The sequence below is a fragment of the Callospermophilus lateralis genome, chromosome 3, assembly GCF_048772815.1.
Source record: "Callospermophilus lateralis isolate mCalLat2 chromosome 3, mCalLat2.hap1, whole genome shotgun sequence".
NCBI lineage: Eukaryota > Metazoa > Chordata > Mammalia > Rodentia > Sciuridae > Callospermophilus > Callospermophilus lateralis.
In genome coordinates, this window is record NC_135307.1 from 89,363,352 (window position 1) to 89,383,120 (window position 19,769).

Consider the following 19,769-nt stretch of genomic DNA (forward strand, 5'->3'; position numbering starts at 1 on the left):
GAAACATTTTAAAAGCAATCATTTAAACCCTGTAGAAATAGTCCTAAAGGCAAACAAATGAGGAAACATCTTTTCAGGAAAACTTATAAGAAAGTAAAATAACTTGTAAGAAAGGTCAAGCCTTTACTTGGGCCTTCACTCTAGTTATTTTACTAAAAACTTGCAAGAAAGGTCAAGCATCTGTGGCATCTGCACCAAGACTGCTCCTTCCCCTATCCTGGCTCAACTAGGGTAAGCCCCTGCAGACTTCTGTAGCCAAGAAGATGGAGCTAACCTCCTTTCTCAGTTCTCAGACTGAGGGCTTTTGTTCTTGAAGGAGCAAGACTTCTGCATTTTTCTTCTTATCCCCAGTGCTTGTTGATGAGGAGTCTAAGTCCTGAGCTGGTGAAGTTGGAGAGGCAGAAGTGTCCTTTTTGCATTCTGCCTCTGACAAAGACTTTCTTTCTTGACCTAACTCTGGAAAAGCTCCTCTACATCTCTTCTCAAATAGGCCCAGAGCTGGGGGCACACTTGTTGTTCCTACTCAGTACAGTTTTAGCAAGAGTCCTGTAGGTCAGTTTAGCAGAAATTCTCTACACTGGTATCTTTCCACCCTTGATATTTGATCAAATTCTTTATCACACACGTTCTCTCTTATTGTGCTGTTGTGCCTTCAGTAATAATCCTTTCAGGCCTAAAATTGAAAATGTCCAGTTTCCAACAATAAATCACCAGGCATGCAAAGATTCAGGAAAGTATGACCCATGAATGAGGAAAAAAGTGGACCCCCCCCCAAAAAAAAAAGCCTGAGAGAGTACTGGGTTCAACATGAAGATTTTCAAAGCAGCCATTATAAATATATTCACAGAACTAAAAAAAAGCTTAATTAGAGAAGTAAATTATGACAATAATGTCACATTAAATAGGGAACATCAAGAAAGAGAACCAAACATAAATTCTGAAATTGAACAGTGCAGTAATAATTGAAGCAGAAGAATTGCAGCACATAGGAAAGGCATCAGATTGCAAAAAAGACCTCTAATCCCAAAGGAATAATAAATGTTCTTACTATCAGACCATTCTGAATCTGCCTAGAATATACATTACTTTAAAACAATGACTTTCAATGATAAAACTTCTTAATTTGTCTATGAGGTAATCATAAAGTCTACATGCAATTTCTTAGCAAATGCTATTTTTTTCCACTGAGCTACATCCCAGAGCTAAATGACATTCTTTCTGATACATAATTATCATTTCTTTAAAAGAAGAATACTATAAATAATAGGTTAATTATCAAATATTTAATAGTAATATGAAAAATCTTACTGGTCTGACGTCACCACAGGAATTGGTAAATTGTCGAGCCAAGCCAAAATCAAGCATGTAACACTTTCTACATGTACTAGGAAAACGACCCATGGCGAAGTTTGACTAGAAAAATAAAGAAGGAAATATACATATTCATATAATATTTACTTCATACATTTTACCTTTCTAATTCTTAATCTATTAAAATCTGAAACATGTTCTAGATACACTATTCTAATCCATGATGTTTACTACATATTAATACATAATTTAGTTGCTGGTTCTATTAATGCCTAGCATCAGATAATCTTTGGACAAAAAACAATTTAAGCAACTGTATAAAGTTACACACAATATAATACTGATTTAACTAAGTTCAGAACTCTAAATTCCTTAAGATATCTGTAATCCTAGCTACTTGGGAGGCTGAAGCAGGAGGATTACAAAAATTACAAAATTGTAATCTTTGAGATCAGACTCAGCAACTTAGACTATCTCAAAAAGGAAAAAAAAAAAAAAAAGGACAGGGATGTAGGGATGTAGCAAGTGGTAAAGCACCTCAGGGTTCAATCCATAGGACTGCAAAAACAAAAAACAAAACAAACAAAAAAACCCTTTAAATTATTTGAATTGTAATCTAAATAACTACTTAAATGATAACCTAACTCCTTAGTGGTTTTTTCCCCCTCAATTCTTTTTATTTTTTATTTATTTTATTTTTTATTTGGGCAACTAAGTTGCCCAGACTGGCCTTGAATTTGTGATCCTCCTGCCTGAGCCTCCTGAGTTGCTGGGATTACTGGTATGCACCACTGCACGTGGTCCATACCATACCATTTTTTTGTACCAGGGATTGAAACCAAGGGCACTTAACCACTGAGCCACATCCCCAGTCCTTTTTTATTTTTGATTTTGGGACAGGATCTCACTAAGTTACTGAGGTCAGCCTTGCTAGGTTGCTGAGGTTGGCCTCAAACTTTTGATCCTTCCAAATCACTGGGATTACAGGAATGTGCCACTGCACCCAGCCAACCCTACTTTTTAAAAGTAGAAATGGGGGGCGGGCAGAAAACAAACATAGCTCAGAAATTTAAAAGAATTTCCTATAAGCGTCATAAAGCTGAATTTCACTAAATTTAAAATACAATTTAAGGAAATGTTTTAATATAGACTTCAGGAAAATATACTTTGCATTCTTTCCTTAAAGAAAAACAATGTAATGTTTAAGAATCCTAAATTTGTGAAAATGAATTTATAAATAAGGTAAAATTCCACACTTTTATAGAATTGCTAATTTCCTTTAAAAGTACTTATGGAACCTTATGATTAATATGGAAACTCTTCAATCATTAGGCTTCTCAAATAATGACTTGGGAGGCTGAGGAGAAATGTTACATAACATTAAATCTGACTCTATTATGTCAATTTGGTGTTTTCCTGTAAACTATTTAATTTTAGAAATCATATAACAACAGATGGTTATACTTTTCAACTACAGGATACTTTTACAGTAAATAAAATACACCAGCAGTGGGTCATTTCCCCTCATGATCAATAAAACATCCCAAAAGAAAAAGCAAAAACATTATTTCAGGATGGAAATCACAATTTCTAAGAAAAATAGAAATAGCAGCACTCAGAAGAAAAATAGTCTTTCAGAGAATATTCTGATTTCTTATAAATACAATTTCTGCTTGAAAAATGGAGAAAACAATGTGAACAACTAAAAGCAAAATTCATATATTTTTAAATCAATATCATGGGGAGATCCAAAGAATAACTATTGATTTAGATTTAAGGCTGAGTAATTTGCAATGTTAACACATAATAATATCAGTCAAACATAAATTATTTTTAATTTGGCGGCAAGAAACATCTGTATGTTGTGCGGAAGGATAGTGGGGATTGAACCCAGGGTCTCACACCTGTTAGGCAAGTGCTCTCCCAGTGAGCAACATCCCTAGCCCTTTTATAAATTTTACCTTGAGACAGGGTCTCACTGGCTGGCCTCAAATTTGCATTCCTCCTGCTTTGGCCTCCCAAATAGCTGGAATTACAACCAAGTGCCACCACACCTGTCTGGCAAGTAATATTTTCATGGTATGAGAAAAGCTCTTGAAATTAGTTGTGGTTTGTAATCATAACTTCAAGAAAAACTAAGAGGCAAGTTACATTTTTGCTTCTAGGTGTCCACAGAAATAAAAATATTCCTTTGTATTTAACCATAGCAAATACAGAAGACTACATTTGTAATTTATTGTGTTCCATTATAACACCAAGAGTATTAAAAAAAATTCCTTCTCTACTAAGGCAGGAAAAGTCCCCTACCGGTTTGATGTCTCGGTGCAAGAATCCCACTGAATGGATACTTTCAATGGACTCCAGAATCTGCCTACCCAGGCGAAGAGTAGTGCTAATGGTGAATGTGCCCCGGGACTGGCTACGGCGAAGATCTGCCAGATTCCGACCCTGTGGAAACCAGATAACCACTTTCCATTATGGTACTAAAACTGGAAAACTGTTCATTTACCATTAGAAAAATGCTGCAACTGAAATAGCAAAGGTTTTACCCAAGTTGTGATGCTCCCACTCAATGGAGATATTCTCTTAATAACACAAATATTTCAGATAAATTTTTAAAATACCAGTTTTTAACATTTTATTTCTGATTTATCATGTTTCCCTTAATCTCTGACATCATAACAAAATATAGGCCTCATTATCTAAAATATTTATTATTATTTTTTTAGTTGCAGTTGCACATAATACCTTTATTTTATTTATCTATTTCATGTGGTGCTAAGGATCAAACTCAGAGCCTCGCACATGCTAGGCAAGTGCTCTACCACTGAGCCACAACCCTAGCCCAGACCTGATTATTTTGAAAGATATAAAATATATATCATCCCAAATTACTGCCTAATACATACTCCCATACAAGCTACTTAATTTTTTTGCATCAGTTTTTCTCATAAAATAGGTAATAATACACATCTCACAGAGTTTTGTGAAGACTAAACAAGACCCATGTAAGTTTACTGTGTGGTATACATTAGGTACTCAACAAATACTAAATGTTGTTATTATTTCCAAATATGATATGACAAACATTCAATTACTTGTAGCAGTGGATAAAAAGCAATGGATGGTACCTTGTCTGTGCCAGATGTATTAACATTCATAATTCCATTTAATCCTCACAGCACCCTAAACAGAAATTGTTCCTATTCCTGTCTTACAGATGAAGAAACTGAGTGAGATTCAAAGAGGGTCAATTATGTTAACATGTTATGGTAAAGCTGTTTTATTTATTTATTTTTTAAATTTTTGGTTCTAGGGATTGAACCCAGGGGTGCTTTACCAAGATTTCAATATAAATGCAAGTGGAATTTCCATCCTCCTGCCTCAGCCTCCTGAGTTGCTGGGATTACAGATGTACATCACCGCATCTGGCAGTAAAGCATTTTATTCAAATCTGTCTGTTTAACTCCAAAGTGTTCTTTTCCTACAGTGCTTTTTCATAATTCTGTTTCACCAAAATTACTCCTTTTTGCTTAGATAACAAACCAGTAATCTGAAAAGAAGAGCACAGCTAGCTCAAACTGCCCCACTTCCCAAAGATTAGAGACTGGCCCCCATGTCACAGGGGATTTAAATATCCCAGTCGCTCTACTTCTATTATTCTGTAATATGAAGCCGGGTGTGATAGCGCACACCTGTGATCCCAGGAACTTGGCAGGCTGAAGCAGGAGGATCTCACGTTCAAGAGTAACTTATGGAGGCCTTAAGCAATTTAGCAAGAACCTGTCTCAAAGTAAAAACTAAAAAGGTTGGCAATGTAATTCAGTGGTAAAGTGCCCCTGGGTTCAATCCCTAGTACCAAAAAGTAAAAAATAAAATAGTATGATTTTATCTTACATTTGCTGATCAATCAACAATAACTGAGAAGATAAACATAGGCTGACAAGAGCATGGGAGAAAGAGTTACATCTCCTGCCCTTTTTATTTTTATTTTGAGTCAGGATCTCACTAAGTTGCTGAGGCTGGCCTCAAACTTATGATCCTCCTTCCTCGGCTGTCCAGTTTGCTGGGATTACAAGTGTGTACCACCACACCAAGCTGAATTATTTGTATTTTTTTAAAAGATGTTTTTATACAGTAATATGCGGTAAATGGAAAAAAGTCCATTTCTACCAAGTAATTCTATATATTTAAAAAGATTCCAATACAAATCCAATTTATTATTGAAAACGAAAAATATACCCAAAAGGAGAGAAAATAACACAATAAACATTCATGTATCCACCATACACCCAGAATTAAAAATTATCAATTCATGGCCAATCTTTGTCTATTATCCACCTCCTAAAACATAACTTCTCCTGGCATGTACACACATGCTACATTATTTTCATGTAAATTATAATCATATTATTTCATCTATATATATTAAAAAGTACATAAAGGCAAAGAAATAAAAATATAAAAAATTATTAGCAATTCTGCTAATGTAAATTTTAATTATAAGCATCAATATGAACCATAGCATACTTTTTCTTTAAAAATAATGTACTGGAGTGGCTGGGGTTATGGCTCAGTGGTAGAGTGCTCACTTGGCATGCATGAGGCACTGGATTCCATTCTCAGTACCACATAAAAATGAAATACAGATATTGTATTCACTTAAAACTAAAAAATATTTTTTAAAGTTTTTTTTTTTTTTTTTTTTTTAATAATGTATCCAGGGGCTGGGATTGTAGCTCAGTGGCAGAACACTTGCTTGGCACTGGCTTCAATTCTCAGCACCACACAAAAATAAATAAATAAATAAATGTATTGTGTTCATCTACAACACACACACACACACACACACACACACACAAACAAATGTATTTCCTGAACAGCCACTTGGAAAGAATTAAAAACAATGATCAATCCATTGCAATATGCATTCATAGCATCCAGACTGTGGTCTTCAAATAGCCCATTAAAAGGAACAAAGGTTTAATGAAGAAATGGCTGGTTTCAGAGCCAGAGCATGAATATGTAGAATGAGCTTAGTATACCATATTGCACCAAAAAATAAGAATGCTATCAAAGACTGCTATTTAATCCTGTCAAAATGAATCAGGACCCAACCTGAAGAAAGTTCAATTGGCTAAAAATGGTGTCCTGCAGCCCTAATCTTGTACTGTCTCCATAACAGCAGAATTTCTATCCCACCCTAGTCTTGCTTATCTTTCAGAACAGGATGCATGAAGGTCAGAAGTTCCTCTTCATATAGACTAGCTAAAACTGGATTGATCTAAGATGGCTGACAGAGTGACCCTCAGACAAACTTTTTGGTGTATGCTTTAAAAGACACTTCCTCCTACCATCCAGACAATTGATACCTGGCAAGACAAATGAAAAAAATCATAAAAGGTTCAGAAAGAGATGATGCAAAATTCCCCCCAAATCTCCACCCATTCCCAAAAAAGGCAGTAATATGCCTTCCCTTACCTCTGTTTTGCTTTTTCAGTGCTGGGGGGTCAAACCCAGGGTCTCCTGCATGCTAGGAAAGGGCTCTGCCACCAAGCTACATCCCCAGCCCTTTTTATTTTTTTATTTTGAGACAGGGTCAAAAGTTGCCAACCCCTCATTTTTTTTTTTTTTTACCCTATATTTATAACCCCAATCCCTAAGGGGTGGGAAGTTGATTTGTAAGTTTATGTCCTACTTCTGTTCTTGTCAATAATAAAAGTCTCCTTCACTGCTTAAGTGATGCTTGGTCTTGTTACTGGTTCCACAATTCTTAAAGGAAAAAGGACTCAGCACTTAGGGTCAAAAATTGGCAATGGGAGGGCCAGGGTTGTGGTTCAGAGGCAGAGCACTCACCTAACATGTGTGAGGCACTGGATTCCATCCTTAGCACCATATAAAAATAAAATAAAGATATTATGTCTACCTATAACTAAAAAATAAATACTTAAAAAAAATGGCAATGGGAGAGTCCCCATGGCAACACATGTAATCCCAGCAACTCAGAAAGCTGAGACAAGAGGATAGCAAATTCAAGGCCACCCCCTAAGCAACTCAGAAAAATCCTGTGTCAAAATAAAAATAAAATGGCCTGGGGATGTAGCTCTGTGGTAAATCACTTCTAGGTTTAATTCCTAGTACCCCCCCCACCCCCACCAAAAAAAAAAAAAAAAAAGGCCATGAGACAATGTGAGCATTAAAAAGAAAAGCTACAGAGGAAGAGAGATCTTCCAGCCATGGCCTGGGGACTAGAAGGTGGAGCTGGCCAAGGCCCAGGCTTTGGGGTCCTGCTGAAGGCATGCTTTCCACCCTCTGCTTTACGTGCCCGACTCAGGGATGCATCCCGCTGCAGTATGCCTTGGTGATGCAGATGCACTTCCGATGGACGTCTGGGCTTCCCAGGCGGCTTTGTGGACGTTCAGGGCAGCAGCCTGGAGGACGGACTGAACCGAGAACTGCAGGAGGAGGAGTTTGGTGAAGCCACGTCTGCCTTCTGCATGGAGCGCACTGATTACCGGAGCTCATACGCTAGGGCCAGACCGTGCGTGGTGGCCCATTTCTACTTCAAGCGCCTGACCCTAAAGCAGCTGGAGGCTGTGGCGATGGCGTGGGAGGCTTGCCTGCCTTCCTGGAGAATTCCTTTATTGCTGCTGCCCGGGAACAGCTACTGGAAGCCCTACAAGACTTGGGACTTCTAGAATCTGATTCTTTCTCAAGTCTTAAGACCCCAGCTTATCACTAAATGTAACCCTCTATGGATCCATGGAACCTGATTGGGGGCCTTGGAAGGGAATGACAGAGGGAAAGGGGGATGTTTTCTCTTCTGGGCCTGAGAGATGATACCAGATTAAAAGGACATGTGTGTGCATAAATAAATAAATAAATGAAAAGAAAAGCTACAATACATGGAAAACATCAAATATGTTAAATCCATGATTCATAATTATGTTTAAGGTGAGCAAAAGAGATATAGCTCATTAGCCTTATATATGAAAATAGCTCATTTTTCTGAAGTTGATAAACAAAAGAACCAAATATTAGCCCTGCTATACTATAAGAAATTTTTTATAAGAAATCACCTCAGGACTAAGAGTAGATGGAGTGCTTTTTAATGAATTTTGGCTAATAAACAAAGAAAAAATGATAGAATAGTATATTAACAACTTCCACTGAAAATAATATTATAGGCAAACATTATTGATGGTGTAATAAAAATCATTAGGAGATCAATCATGGGGAACTTTAAAAATAGGTGAATCAGGCCAAAGTCTGTGAACCAATTTAATATCACTAAAATAGACACAACCTGATGCTGCCTCCTGTGATGCCCACCTTTGCCAAAAAAAAGTGAAATCTTACCTAATCATTAGTTTATAGAAATTACAGGAGCATAAGAACATGTGAAATACCACATGGAAATAATCAGAAAATCTAGAATATGGGCATTTCTAGAGGTCAAATGACTCCATTTTAATTAGTGACTGGACTTAAAAGATTTGTGCTGCTCCCTGCTCAGTGAAAGACTCAGAAGACTGAAATTAGTGAAAGGAAACAAGTTTATTTGGGGTAGGCCCTGATTAAAATAAAGGAGATATTTTTAAGGGGGGGGGTATGCTGGGAATTGAACTCAGGGGCACTGGACCACTGAGCCACATCTCCAGCCCTATTTTGTATTTTACTTAGAGACAGGGTTTCACTGAGTTGCTTAGTACCTCACCACTGCTGAGGCTGGCTTTGAACCTGTGATCCTCCTATCTTAGCTTCCTGAGCCACTGGAATTACAGGCACGTGCCACCACGCCCGCTTAAACATTTTTTTTCCCTCTCAAATACCCATCTACAGTGGTTTCATGTTATGAAGAACTTTTATAGGACTCAACTGTATCTTTTTGCCCTTCTCTAGGTGATGAGCTTATTATAAAATAACCATTTGTATATGTTAAGGATGCTCAGGTAAAGCCCCAATGTTGATTGGACACAAGATGAGATCTGGTTGTAAATCTTACTAGCAGAATTTAGAAAATAAATGGCCTTAACCTATAACTTTTAAAGACCTACTTCCATGGTAAAATAGCTAGATATCTATAAATAGAAAAAATGTTTTGGTACTGGGGATTGAACCCAGGGGTCCTTTTTCACTGAGCTATATATCCCCAGCCCTTTTAATTTTTTCTTTCGAGACAAGGTCTTAATACCATGTTGCTTAGGACCTCATTAAATTGCTGAGGCTGGTCTTGAAACTGTGATTCTCCTGCCTCAACTTTAAGCCACTAGGATTATAGGCATGTGCCACTGTGCCAGGCATTCCTCAAAAATTTTAAGGCAGATACTATGTAATTGAACTACCAGGAAGACAAGATTGAGGTTAATTTACAAATTATAATGCATTTGGGGTTTTTAGGACTATCAGTGGGTAGCTAGGAGAGAGCGATTGAATTTTACCAAAATGTATGGGGGAAACCTAGCAGTTATATGTCAATTATACTAGTTGTAGCCTTGTCCCAAATCAGGTCAACCATAACTGTAAGGATAGGGGCTTAATGGCGAGTTAACTTTCTTATGAAAGGGAAAAATACAGTATGCAAGTGAAATGGAAAGCTTCCATTGGAGCCCGCCAAAGGCCATAAAGGCCATGGTTGAGATCTGGTTGTAAATCTTACTGCAGAATTTAGAAAATAAATGTATGCAATGGCCTTAGAGCAGCAGACTCCCAATATTAACAATATATATTATTTATATGTTTATAGAGTGTGATTTTGATTAATGCAAGAATAAAAATGAGAATGACCTGAGACTGAGAGAGAATCTGTAGAGAATCCTCTCCATAGTTATAGAGTCAGCAGTAACCTAAAGATAAAACTGAAGAGTTTTCTCCAATACAACAAGAATATTGGCCTCAGGTTTCCTATTAAGTTTTGAAACCCATCAAGCAGTCTTTATCAAACCACAAACCTCCCTACACTTCAGCTACTCCATTTGCAAAATGGGGGTAAATCTGTCCTCTCCTTCCCTTGAGGGGGTATGATGAGAATCAAATAGTATGTTTTAATAAAGCCATACAAAAACTATAAAATAACAAACAGTTCCATTACTACTGGCCAATGTGAGAGAAAGCAGGGTCCATATTAATGAACCAGAAAGGTATAAGGAGAGCTTCTTCAAAAAATAAAACTATGCTGGCTCAAAAGCTTGTGAAGGGGCTGGGGCTGTAGCTCAGGGGTACAGCGCTTGCCTTGCACTGGGAGGCACTGGGTTCAATCCTCAGCACCACATAAAAATAAAGAAAGAAAGACACTGTAAAAAAGAAAAAAAAAAAGATAGTGGACCACATAATTCAAAAACACTTTAACTACAGTCTACAGAAAGGGTAATATCTTTAGGTCTAAATCAAATGCTGAAGGATGGCTGAGGTAAACAAGAAAAGTCTTCTGATGAGAAGAGGAAACACTTAGGCCAAGATCTAAGTCTGAAATCATTGTTATGTCAATAAGTTGAAAGAAAATAAAAAAACCAAAAGCCCCAAACAAAATTTGCTATAGATGAAAAGTAATCCTGAGACTTCAAAGTTAGGCAGCAAACTGAACCATGGCTTTGAGGGTAACAGAGAGAGAGGAGAGAGAGAGGTGGGGAGGAGGAGAGGGGGGAGAGAAAAAGAAGAGAGAGAGAGAAGAGAGAGAAGAGGGAGAAAGAGAGAATTTTTTTCCCCCAAGGGCAGAGGGTAGTGTGAGAGAAAATATAATGGTTTCCCTCTTCTCTATTTGGATATGTTAAGGATATTTTCCCTCTTCTCCCTCCTATAACCATTACTCGCATAGTCCCTTTCTGAATTTTTTTTCCTCTGCTCCCTTGACCCAATTCCCCCATCTAAAAGAAAGGGAATAGACCTATGTTAATGATGGAAAGAGACAGAGAAGAATGGCTTTCACCCTATATCTCAACTAATGTTTAAATTTTTTATAAGTCACAGTTGATATTGGAGAACCTAAATGGGAAATTAAATGCCTAAGGTAACAAAGATGCAGAGGAAGGGACAGGACAAAACTCACATTATACCTCACAATCTATACTGGGATATAATGATGACAATAAAGATACAGGTCAACTAAAATAGCTGTCAAAGACAAACATTTCTCTTTTTGGAAAATCTGTATCAAGTCTATTTAAATAAAGTTCCATCTGTACAGTGTAAAACATTCTGACATGATACCAACAATGTTATCATTTTTATTCATATCCACTGTAATTTGGTATTTTCATCATAATTGAAAGATTTAAAAATACATTTTCAAGGTAACCTACCTGTAATTGCATGACCACATAGTTGAATCGGTCATTCCTCCCACAGCCAATAAATCTACAAACATGGTCTTTCCCTGGATAAAAAAATAAATAAAAGGAAGAAAAACAGTGAAAAAAGGATACACGATGGTTTCTCTTCTTTAAAAAAAAAAAATCAATAATTTGTTTTTTATACAGTATTTTATGATTTAATGTAAAAATATGTTTTGAAACCTTGAGGATAGGAAATTTACATTATTCAAAATTTTTACCTTCCCACCCCCAGCTTCTGCACTATTCCTTGTGCAGTCAAATACATGTTTTTGAGTGAATAAACAAATGAATAAATGAAGAAACAAACAAATGGTAATTTATTCAGAAAGGAAAAGATTAAAAGGTTATTTCAGATCAACATACTCAGATGCAATACATAAGAAAGCACAGAAAAACAATAAGAACATTAGAAATATACATATTCAATTGTAGATACATTCTACCATTCACTATTACATAACTTTAGCAAGTTATGTCATTTTTCTGAACCTCACTGATTCACAGATTAGGGTACCGATTTTCCAAATGAATTCCATGTGTGAAATCTAAGGACATACTGATTGGGATATGGAGGGGATCCGAGGTAGAGCAGGTATAAATCTGGGATATCTTTCCTTTGATTCAAACAAACAAACAAAAGCAATGCCAAGGTCTAAAAAAAAGGATCAAGCCTGGTAAGTAAATTCCAGGGCCAGAAAAAAGCATCTGGCTAGAACACAGTAAATGAGTAGAGGGGGAACAAGGTTAAGATAGTGCTGAAGAAGCAGTTAGGCACCAGATCCTAAAGGATCTTGTACTCCATGATGAAGAATTAGAACCACATAAGGTCAGTGTCTTCCAAATCTGGATGCTTACCAAAACTATCTGGGAAACTTTTTAAAGATTCCTAAGTTCAGACTATAGTTGTAGCTCAGTGGAAGAGTGCTTGCCTAGCAAGTGTGAGGCACTGGGTTCCATCCTCAGCACCACATAAAAATAAATAAATAAAATAAAGGTATTGTGGCCAGGTGTGGTGGTGCATGACTGTAATTACAGTGGCCCGGGAGGCTGAGGCAGGAGGATCACAAGTTCAAAGCCAGCCTCAGCAATGATGAGGTGCTAAGTAACTCAGTGAGACCCTGTCTCTAAATAAAATATAAAATAGTGCTGGGGATGTGGCTCAGTGGTTGAGTGTCCCTGAGTTCAATTCCCGGTACCCCCCCCCCCCCAAAAAAAAAGGCATTGTGTCAATCTACAACTAAAAAAAAATTAGAACTAAAAAAGATTGCTAAATTCTATACTGATTCAGAATCTGTGGGGGAAGATACAGAATATGATCTTTTCGAAATTCTTTAAATGAACCCAAAGCAGGCAGAACATGGATAGATATTGGAAAATACTACTGGGTAATGAGAAACACCTAAAAGTTTTGTTTTATTTGTGTAGTGCTGGGGATTGAACCCAGGAGCACTTTACCACTGAGGTACATCCCCTGCCCTGTTTTGTTTTGTTTGAGACAGGGTCTCCCCTAAGTTGCTGAGGCTTGCCTTGAACTTGCTATCTTCCTGCCTCACCCTCCTGAGTCACTGGGATTACCAGTGTGCACCACAACACCAGGCCTAAAAGAATTTTAGATAAGGAATTACTACTACAATACTGCATTTTAGAACATCATGCATTGGCAGTGGGGATGTCAGACTCCAGAAAGGTCCATTCTAGAGGCAGAGAAGTTGCCCTGGGAATAACAACAACATCCCGGGAGAGTGAAGAAGGGGGTTGAACTCTCCAAGTATTAGAGTAAAAATAGATTAAATAGGATAAATCTGAGAGATAACTAAACATGTAGTTTTCTACTAGAAATTGTTACACTTAAAATGAAAACTATTGAAATAAGAGAATAAAAAAGGCTGTATATACTTTAAGGAATAATAGAATGCCAGACTTGAGGACAATTCAAATGGAATTCAGTAGATAATTATAATTTTAGGCCTGGTACTGAAACAAAAAAGACTGAGCTCCAGATATACCATTATCATGAAAAATAGATGGAACCACAAATGCAGCTGGAAGATTGACAAGTAAAAGAATAAAAAATAAGAAATTTGGAGGCTGGGGTTCAGTGGTAAAGTGCTCACCTAGCATGTGAGAGGCCCTGGGTTCGATCCTCAGCACCACATAAAAATAAATAAAATAAAGGTATTGTGTCTATCTACAACCAAAAACTAAATATTAAAAAAATAAGAAATTTTAGAATGTAATCTGGAAAAAGCATAACTTAAAGCCTGAGCAAAAATAAAACAGCCCCTCAGAGAAATAGGGGAATAAATCCAAGAGGTAGGAGAAAACTCTAAGAAAGGGGTATCACAGAAACAATGGAAGGGCAGTTCACAAAGGTAGAAGTGGCCAGTGACAAAAGCTGTAGAAAAGCTGAGAAGTGCTCACTTATAAACAACTGGCTTGGTGTCACCAGGATTGGAAGAAAAGAAGCCAATTTATAATATGTTAAAGAATACATGGAATATGTGACAATGAAGTCAGATAATCTTTGAAGAAGCTTGCTTGTAAAATGAGGAAGAATGATAGGCTGCAGATTTAGGTTGGTGAAAAACAAAACAAATTTCAAAAAGAATCTGTCCACTGACTAACTCAAAATATTAATACAATAAAGACTCATTTAATAATTTCATGTTTCTTTCTTGCATCTGGATTACCAATTATCATAATGTTCTTTCATTCTTTGTTCTTTGTTAAAGAGAAGAAACTAGCAAGAATGGGCACAATGGGAACACAATTTTCAGTGTAAAGATCATTCCACATTTATTTTACATGTAATTGCAAAACTATATCAACTAGCCAGGGCAATGGCTCATGCCTATTATCCTAGCTGCTCAGGAGGCTGAGGCAGGAGGATCCCAAGTTTCAAGGTCATCCTTGGCAACTTAGTGAGACCCTGTATCAAATATTAAAAAAGGGCTGGAGATATAGTCTAGTGGTAGAGCATTCCAGGGTTCAATCTCCAGTACTCTGCCCCCCAAAAGAGCTCTATCATCTAGTGAATTATAATAAAAATGAAAGGATAAAATGATAGTAATAACCAAAATTTCCCCTCTGCTTCACAGAAACAATTTAAAATTTTAGTTAGTCCTTCAATTATTTATTTTTCAAGATTCCACTTTCAGCTTCAGGTATAGGTCAATGCATAAGGCCCTAGGTTCAAACACTCACACTCCACTGTGAAAAACAAAAAGACTCCACTTTCCTATCATTAACATTTTAAATGCAGTACCTCTATTACAAAGAAATCTCAACATCTAAAAACAGAAGGCCATGCTAGATTTCATTCCTCTTGTAATGCTCCTTCTAAAATAAGCATTGTATATTATACTAAAAAACTATTTATCTCTTAATACTAAAAATCACCCTACTTTCAAAAAAGAAAACAGATTTGAATAAAATAAACTGTGGCACAGGCCTGTAATCCCAGCAGCTAAGGAGGTTGAGGCAGAAGGATCACAAAATCAAAGCCAGCCTCAGTAATGGCAAGGTGCTAAGCAACTCAGGGAGATCCTGTCTCTAAAAAGTGCCCCTGAATTCAATCCCCAGTATGCACCTCTGCCCCCTCCCAAAAAAGAAAAAAATTGAATAAGCAGTAGATCCTTTTTTTTTTTTTTAAAGACTGAGTGAGAGGGTGAGGGTGAGAGAGAGAGAGAGAGAGAGAGAGAGAGAGAGAGAGAGAGAGAGAATTTTTTTAATATTTATTTTTTTTTTTTAGTTCTCGGCGGACACAACATCTTTGTTTGTATGTGGTACTGAGGATCGAACCCAGGCCGCACGCACTCCAGGCGAGCGCGCTACTGCTTGAGCCACATCCCCAGCCCCAGCAGTAGATCCTTTATTGAGCAGTCAGTCAGTAGCAAATTTTCTAGGATTCAAAAATGTATATTCATCACTTTAGGTAAGAATTGAATAAATTCTTTTTTTCTTCTTTTTTGGTACTGGAAATTGAACCCAGGGATGCTTTACCACTGAGCTACATCCCCTGTCTGTCTTATTTTTTCTTTAGAGAAAGGGTATTGCTATGTTGCTGAGGGTTGCTAAATTGCTAAGGATGTCCTTGAGCTTACAATCCTTCTCCTTCAGCCTCTCTAGTCCCTGGATTTTAGGCATGCATTACTAAGCCTGGTTTAAGAGTTCTTGTCTTGTAGTCAGATATGGTGGCACATACCTGTAATCCCAGTAATTTAGGAGGCTAAGGCAGAAGGATTGCAAATTCAAGGCCACCCTTGGCAATTCAGTGAGCCCTTAAGCAACTTGGCAAGACCCTGTCTCAAAAAAAAGAAAAGGACTAGGGATGTGACTCTGTGGTTAAGTGCCATGGAGTTCAATCCCCAACTTAAAAGGAAAAAAATGAGTTCTAGTCTTGTCTCATACTATATGGCATCGAATACTGCTGCTCATATTTATATCTATATCTTTATCTATATAGATTTACAATTAATGAAACTAAAGTTAGTTCAATAAAAATGTACAAATTTTGGGGAGTATGGGGAAATAACTTAATTAAACAATAACTCTTTACTACCACTTAGTGCAATTGTTTAAATAACTTCATTTTATTTATTTATTTATTTATTTATTTATTTGGTGCTAGGGATTGAACCCAGAGTAGTATACCACTGAGCTACATCCTCAGCCCTTTTTAATTTTTTAGGGTCTCACTAAATTGTTGAGGTCTCACTAAATTGCTGAGGCTGCCCTTCAACATGTGATCTATCCTCTTGCCTCAGTCTCCCAAGTCACTGGGAATATAGGCATGCACCACAGCACCAACTGTTAAAATAACTTATATAACAATAAGTATATACTGAAATTATCAGTTCATGAAGAAGAGACTATATCTATCTTGTCCTGGTACCTAAAACAGTACCTCACAGAGTGATATGTTTAATCAATATTTATGAATAAACAACTTAAGAAGAAATAATAATAGCATAATGCATAATGTGCACACAAAATATGCAAGTATTTTCTGCCAAGCTCTATGTGCTTTACCTGGACTTAATCCTCAAATACTAGTATTTTTTTCTGTTTTTCAAATATAGAAATGGAGGCTTATTGAAGTTAAATTACTTCTTCCAAAATCATACAGCTAGAAAATGGAGAAGTTTGATTCTAGAGCCTTTTTTCTTAATCATTAAGCCAGAAAAAATTAAATAGATTTTAAATTCAAATAACATCTTGTTGATACATATGAAAGCTAAAAGGAGTACTGGATGTGATGATGCATACTTGCAATCCCAGCTAGGGAAATAAAGATGGTGATAGAATACATAGAAGACCTACTATATGATAAGCACTAAACTAGGCAATAGGAATACATGAAAAATTAAGAAAATCTATGCTCTCAAGGAGTTCACAGCCCATGTATGCATATAAAAAATAATGCAGTATGATGAATTCTACATTATTATAGAGAAAATGCAATGAAATCCAGAAGATTTAAAATTTTTGTTTTTGAGGCTTCAAATGAAAGTGAAGTCTCTAGATATCATTAGATTTTAAGTTTATGAGAAGAGCATCTTTTTTTCCTGCAAGTATTGAACCCAGGACCTTGGACATGCTAGGCACATTCTCCAGCCCTTGAACTATACCCCCAACCCTTTTTATTTTTATTTTGAGAAAGAGTCCTGGCTAAATTGCCCAGGCAGCCCTATGAGTCTTTCTAGCAAATTAAGTTAAAGAGGGAGTCATGGAAGCCCTGGGTTGCAGGCAAGATACTATTTGCAATTCAGTGACTGAAGGAGGGACTATGGAAATGAGCCCTCACTGTGGGATCCAATGCTATCTACCAGAACTTAACTGAATTACAGGATACTCCACTGGTGTCAGAGAACTGCTTGGTGTGTGGGAAAATTCCACACATACAGAAAAATTTTGTATTAAGTGTGAGAGTAAAAGGAAAAAAAATACTTTCTTTTTTTCTCTTATGGCCACACTAAAGAATCCAGATTCAATTCATTATTAGATAATGGAAGAATGAGGTTTCCAGAGTTTTCAAGCAGAAAGCTACATGATCTGAATTGTGTTTTGTAAAAAAAATGTTTTGTTTTGGGGGGGGGCACGGCTAGGGACTGAACCTAGGGCTTCACACGTGCTAGGCAAGTGGCTACCACTGAGCTACATCCCCAGTTCTTGCTGTTCACCTTTAGATTCTGGTTTGTGGAAGAAATGGTAGGCAAGGATATCAAGTAGGAGGTTAAAGCAGTAGTCCAAGTAAAAGATGCAAATCTAAACTAAAGCACTGGAAGTGAGAATTTTAAAAGATTTCAAATAAAGATTTAAGAGACAAGGTTGGTATTGTGAGACAGCCATGCCATTAACATAGAACAAATACGTTTGTCTTTCCACAATGTCAGAGTTTATTAAATAACAATAAATTTACAAAGTTTCACCACTCTCATTGGTTGTAATTCCCCAAGTACTCATGGGTCACCTTGAAGTTCTACGCTGGAAATCAAAGATTCTTTTATTCCAATCTTAATTACTAGTATTTATAACACCAAAGTCATACATCATAATTCACACAATGATACATTCAGGTTACAGAAAGACTAAGAAAGGATTAAGGTGTACACAGGGTTTCAGGAGGTAGCACTAAGAACATGGGAAAAGGGCAGATACTAATGCAAACAAATCACTACAAATGATCAGATAAGATTGAGACCAAGAATTTGTTAAGAGCACTAAGTTGTCAGACCATGGAACTTATTCTAGGCCAGGGTCCAGAAAATAGGCAGTTGAAAAGTGAGCCATGACAAGCAGATAAATAACAGTTGAGCTGAAACTTGCCTGTTAACCTCATGATACATCCATCAAATGGTCTAATGGATAACAGGTCTATGTACCACCATAACCAGCCTTGAGGTGCTTCTTTTATGGGTCTCAGGTGAGGAGGTTACTTCATTCAGTGTTCTGGTGTTTGATCAGCTAATGGCCCTAGTTTTTCTGATATGGGATTGATATTCCCATGCATCCATGTGCTTCCGATTTAATTTAACAAATTCACAGGTGATCATTTTTATCAGCACAATTAATTTATCAGATTTTGCCTATAGTTGTGCTATGTAGATGGTGATGGTTCACTTGTACAAATAAGATAGAGTCATTCTATCTTGGCACTTGTACTCAAAACGGAATAACTCATGGCAAATTACTGCTTTACAAAATAGAGTAACTCCAGCTGGCCATAATGGTATATGCATATAATCCTGTTGATTTGGAGGCTGAGGCAAGAGGATTACAAATTCAAGGCTAGACTCTGCAACTAAACAAGACCCTGTTCTCAAGACAAAAAAAATAAAAATGAGTGGGAATGTAACTAAGCAGCAAAGCACCCTGGGTTCATTCTCCAGTACCCACCCCCCCCCCAAAAAAAAAAAGTAATTCAGGGTTAGGCACAGCCTGAAAACTGCTATTCTATTCATTATGAAGTAATGGGGCAGGACACAGATTGCTCTCTACAGCTGAAGCTCTAGTTTAGTGGTAGACTGCTTGCCTAGCATATGCCAGGTCCTGAGTTCCATTCCTAGTACCATCACCAAAAATAAAAAATTACCAGAGAGGAGAAGAGAGAAGGGAACAGTGAAGTAAAATTAAGGTAAGTTGACAAAGTGGATGCATCAATATAAACCAAGAAAGAAATTAGGATGAATTGGAAAGGACAATGATTTCAGTTTAGGCATTTTGTCCTAATTTACAATTTGCAGAACATGAAAATTCACTTAAAATTTACATGTGGAATTTGTTTTGTTTTGTTTGTATTGGAGACTGAACACAGGGGCACTCTACCACTTAGATATATCCCCATGCTGGCCTTGATTCTCATGGCTTAGCCTTTTTAGTTGCTGGAATTATGGGCATTAGCCACCATTCTAGGCTTGAGTGGAATTGAACAAAGAGGTCAAATATAGAAAATACCACATCTATATATTGTCAATGGAGGTATGAGTATGCTGTCTAGAGATGATGATAGTTAGAATTGAACCAACATCAGAACATTGGAACAAAAAATAAATAAATAAATAAAATCAATGAAGGAGTCTGAGAAGGAAATGTGTGGCTGAAGGAATTTTATACCTCACAATACCT

At 36.9% G+C, this 19,769-nt stretch overlaps 1 protein-coding gene and 1 pseudogene across 1 annotated transcript in view; one reads left to right on the top strand and one right to left on the bottom strand.

Annotated features, from left to right (window-relative positions):
• The window catches only part of Ttbk2 (tau tubulin kinase 2), a 144,138-nt gene that overhangs the window by 43,346 nt on the left and 81,023 nt on the right, over positions 1-19,769 (bottom strand). The window contains exons 4-6 of the mRNA XM_076850664.2: positions 11,610-11,683; positions 3,619-3,759; positions 1,309-1,413 (exon numbers count right to left, since the gene is read on the bottom strand). Of these exons, the coding sequence (XP_076706779.2) occupies positions 1,309-1,413; positions 3,619-3,759; positions 11,610-11,683 (320 nt within the window). The remainder of the gene's footprint in view (positions 1-1,308; positions 1,414-3,618; positions 3,760-11,609; positions 11,684-19,769) is intronic.
• LOC143393485 (U8 snoRNA-decapping enzyme pseudogene) lies at positions 6,546-8,053 on the top strand (annotated as a pseudogene).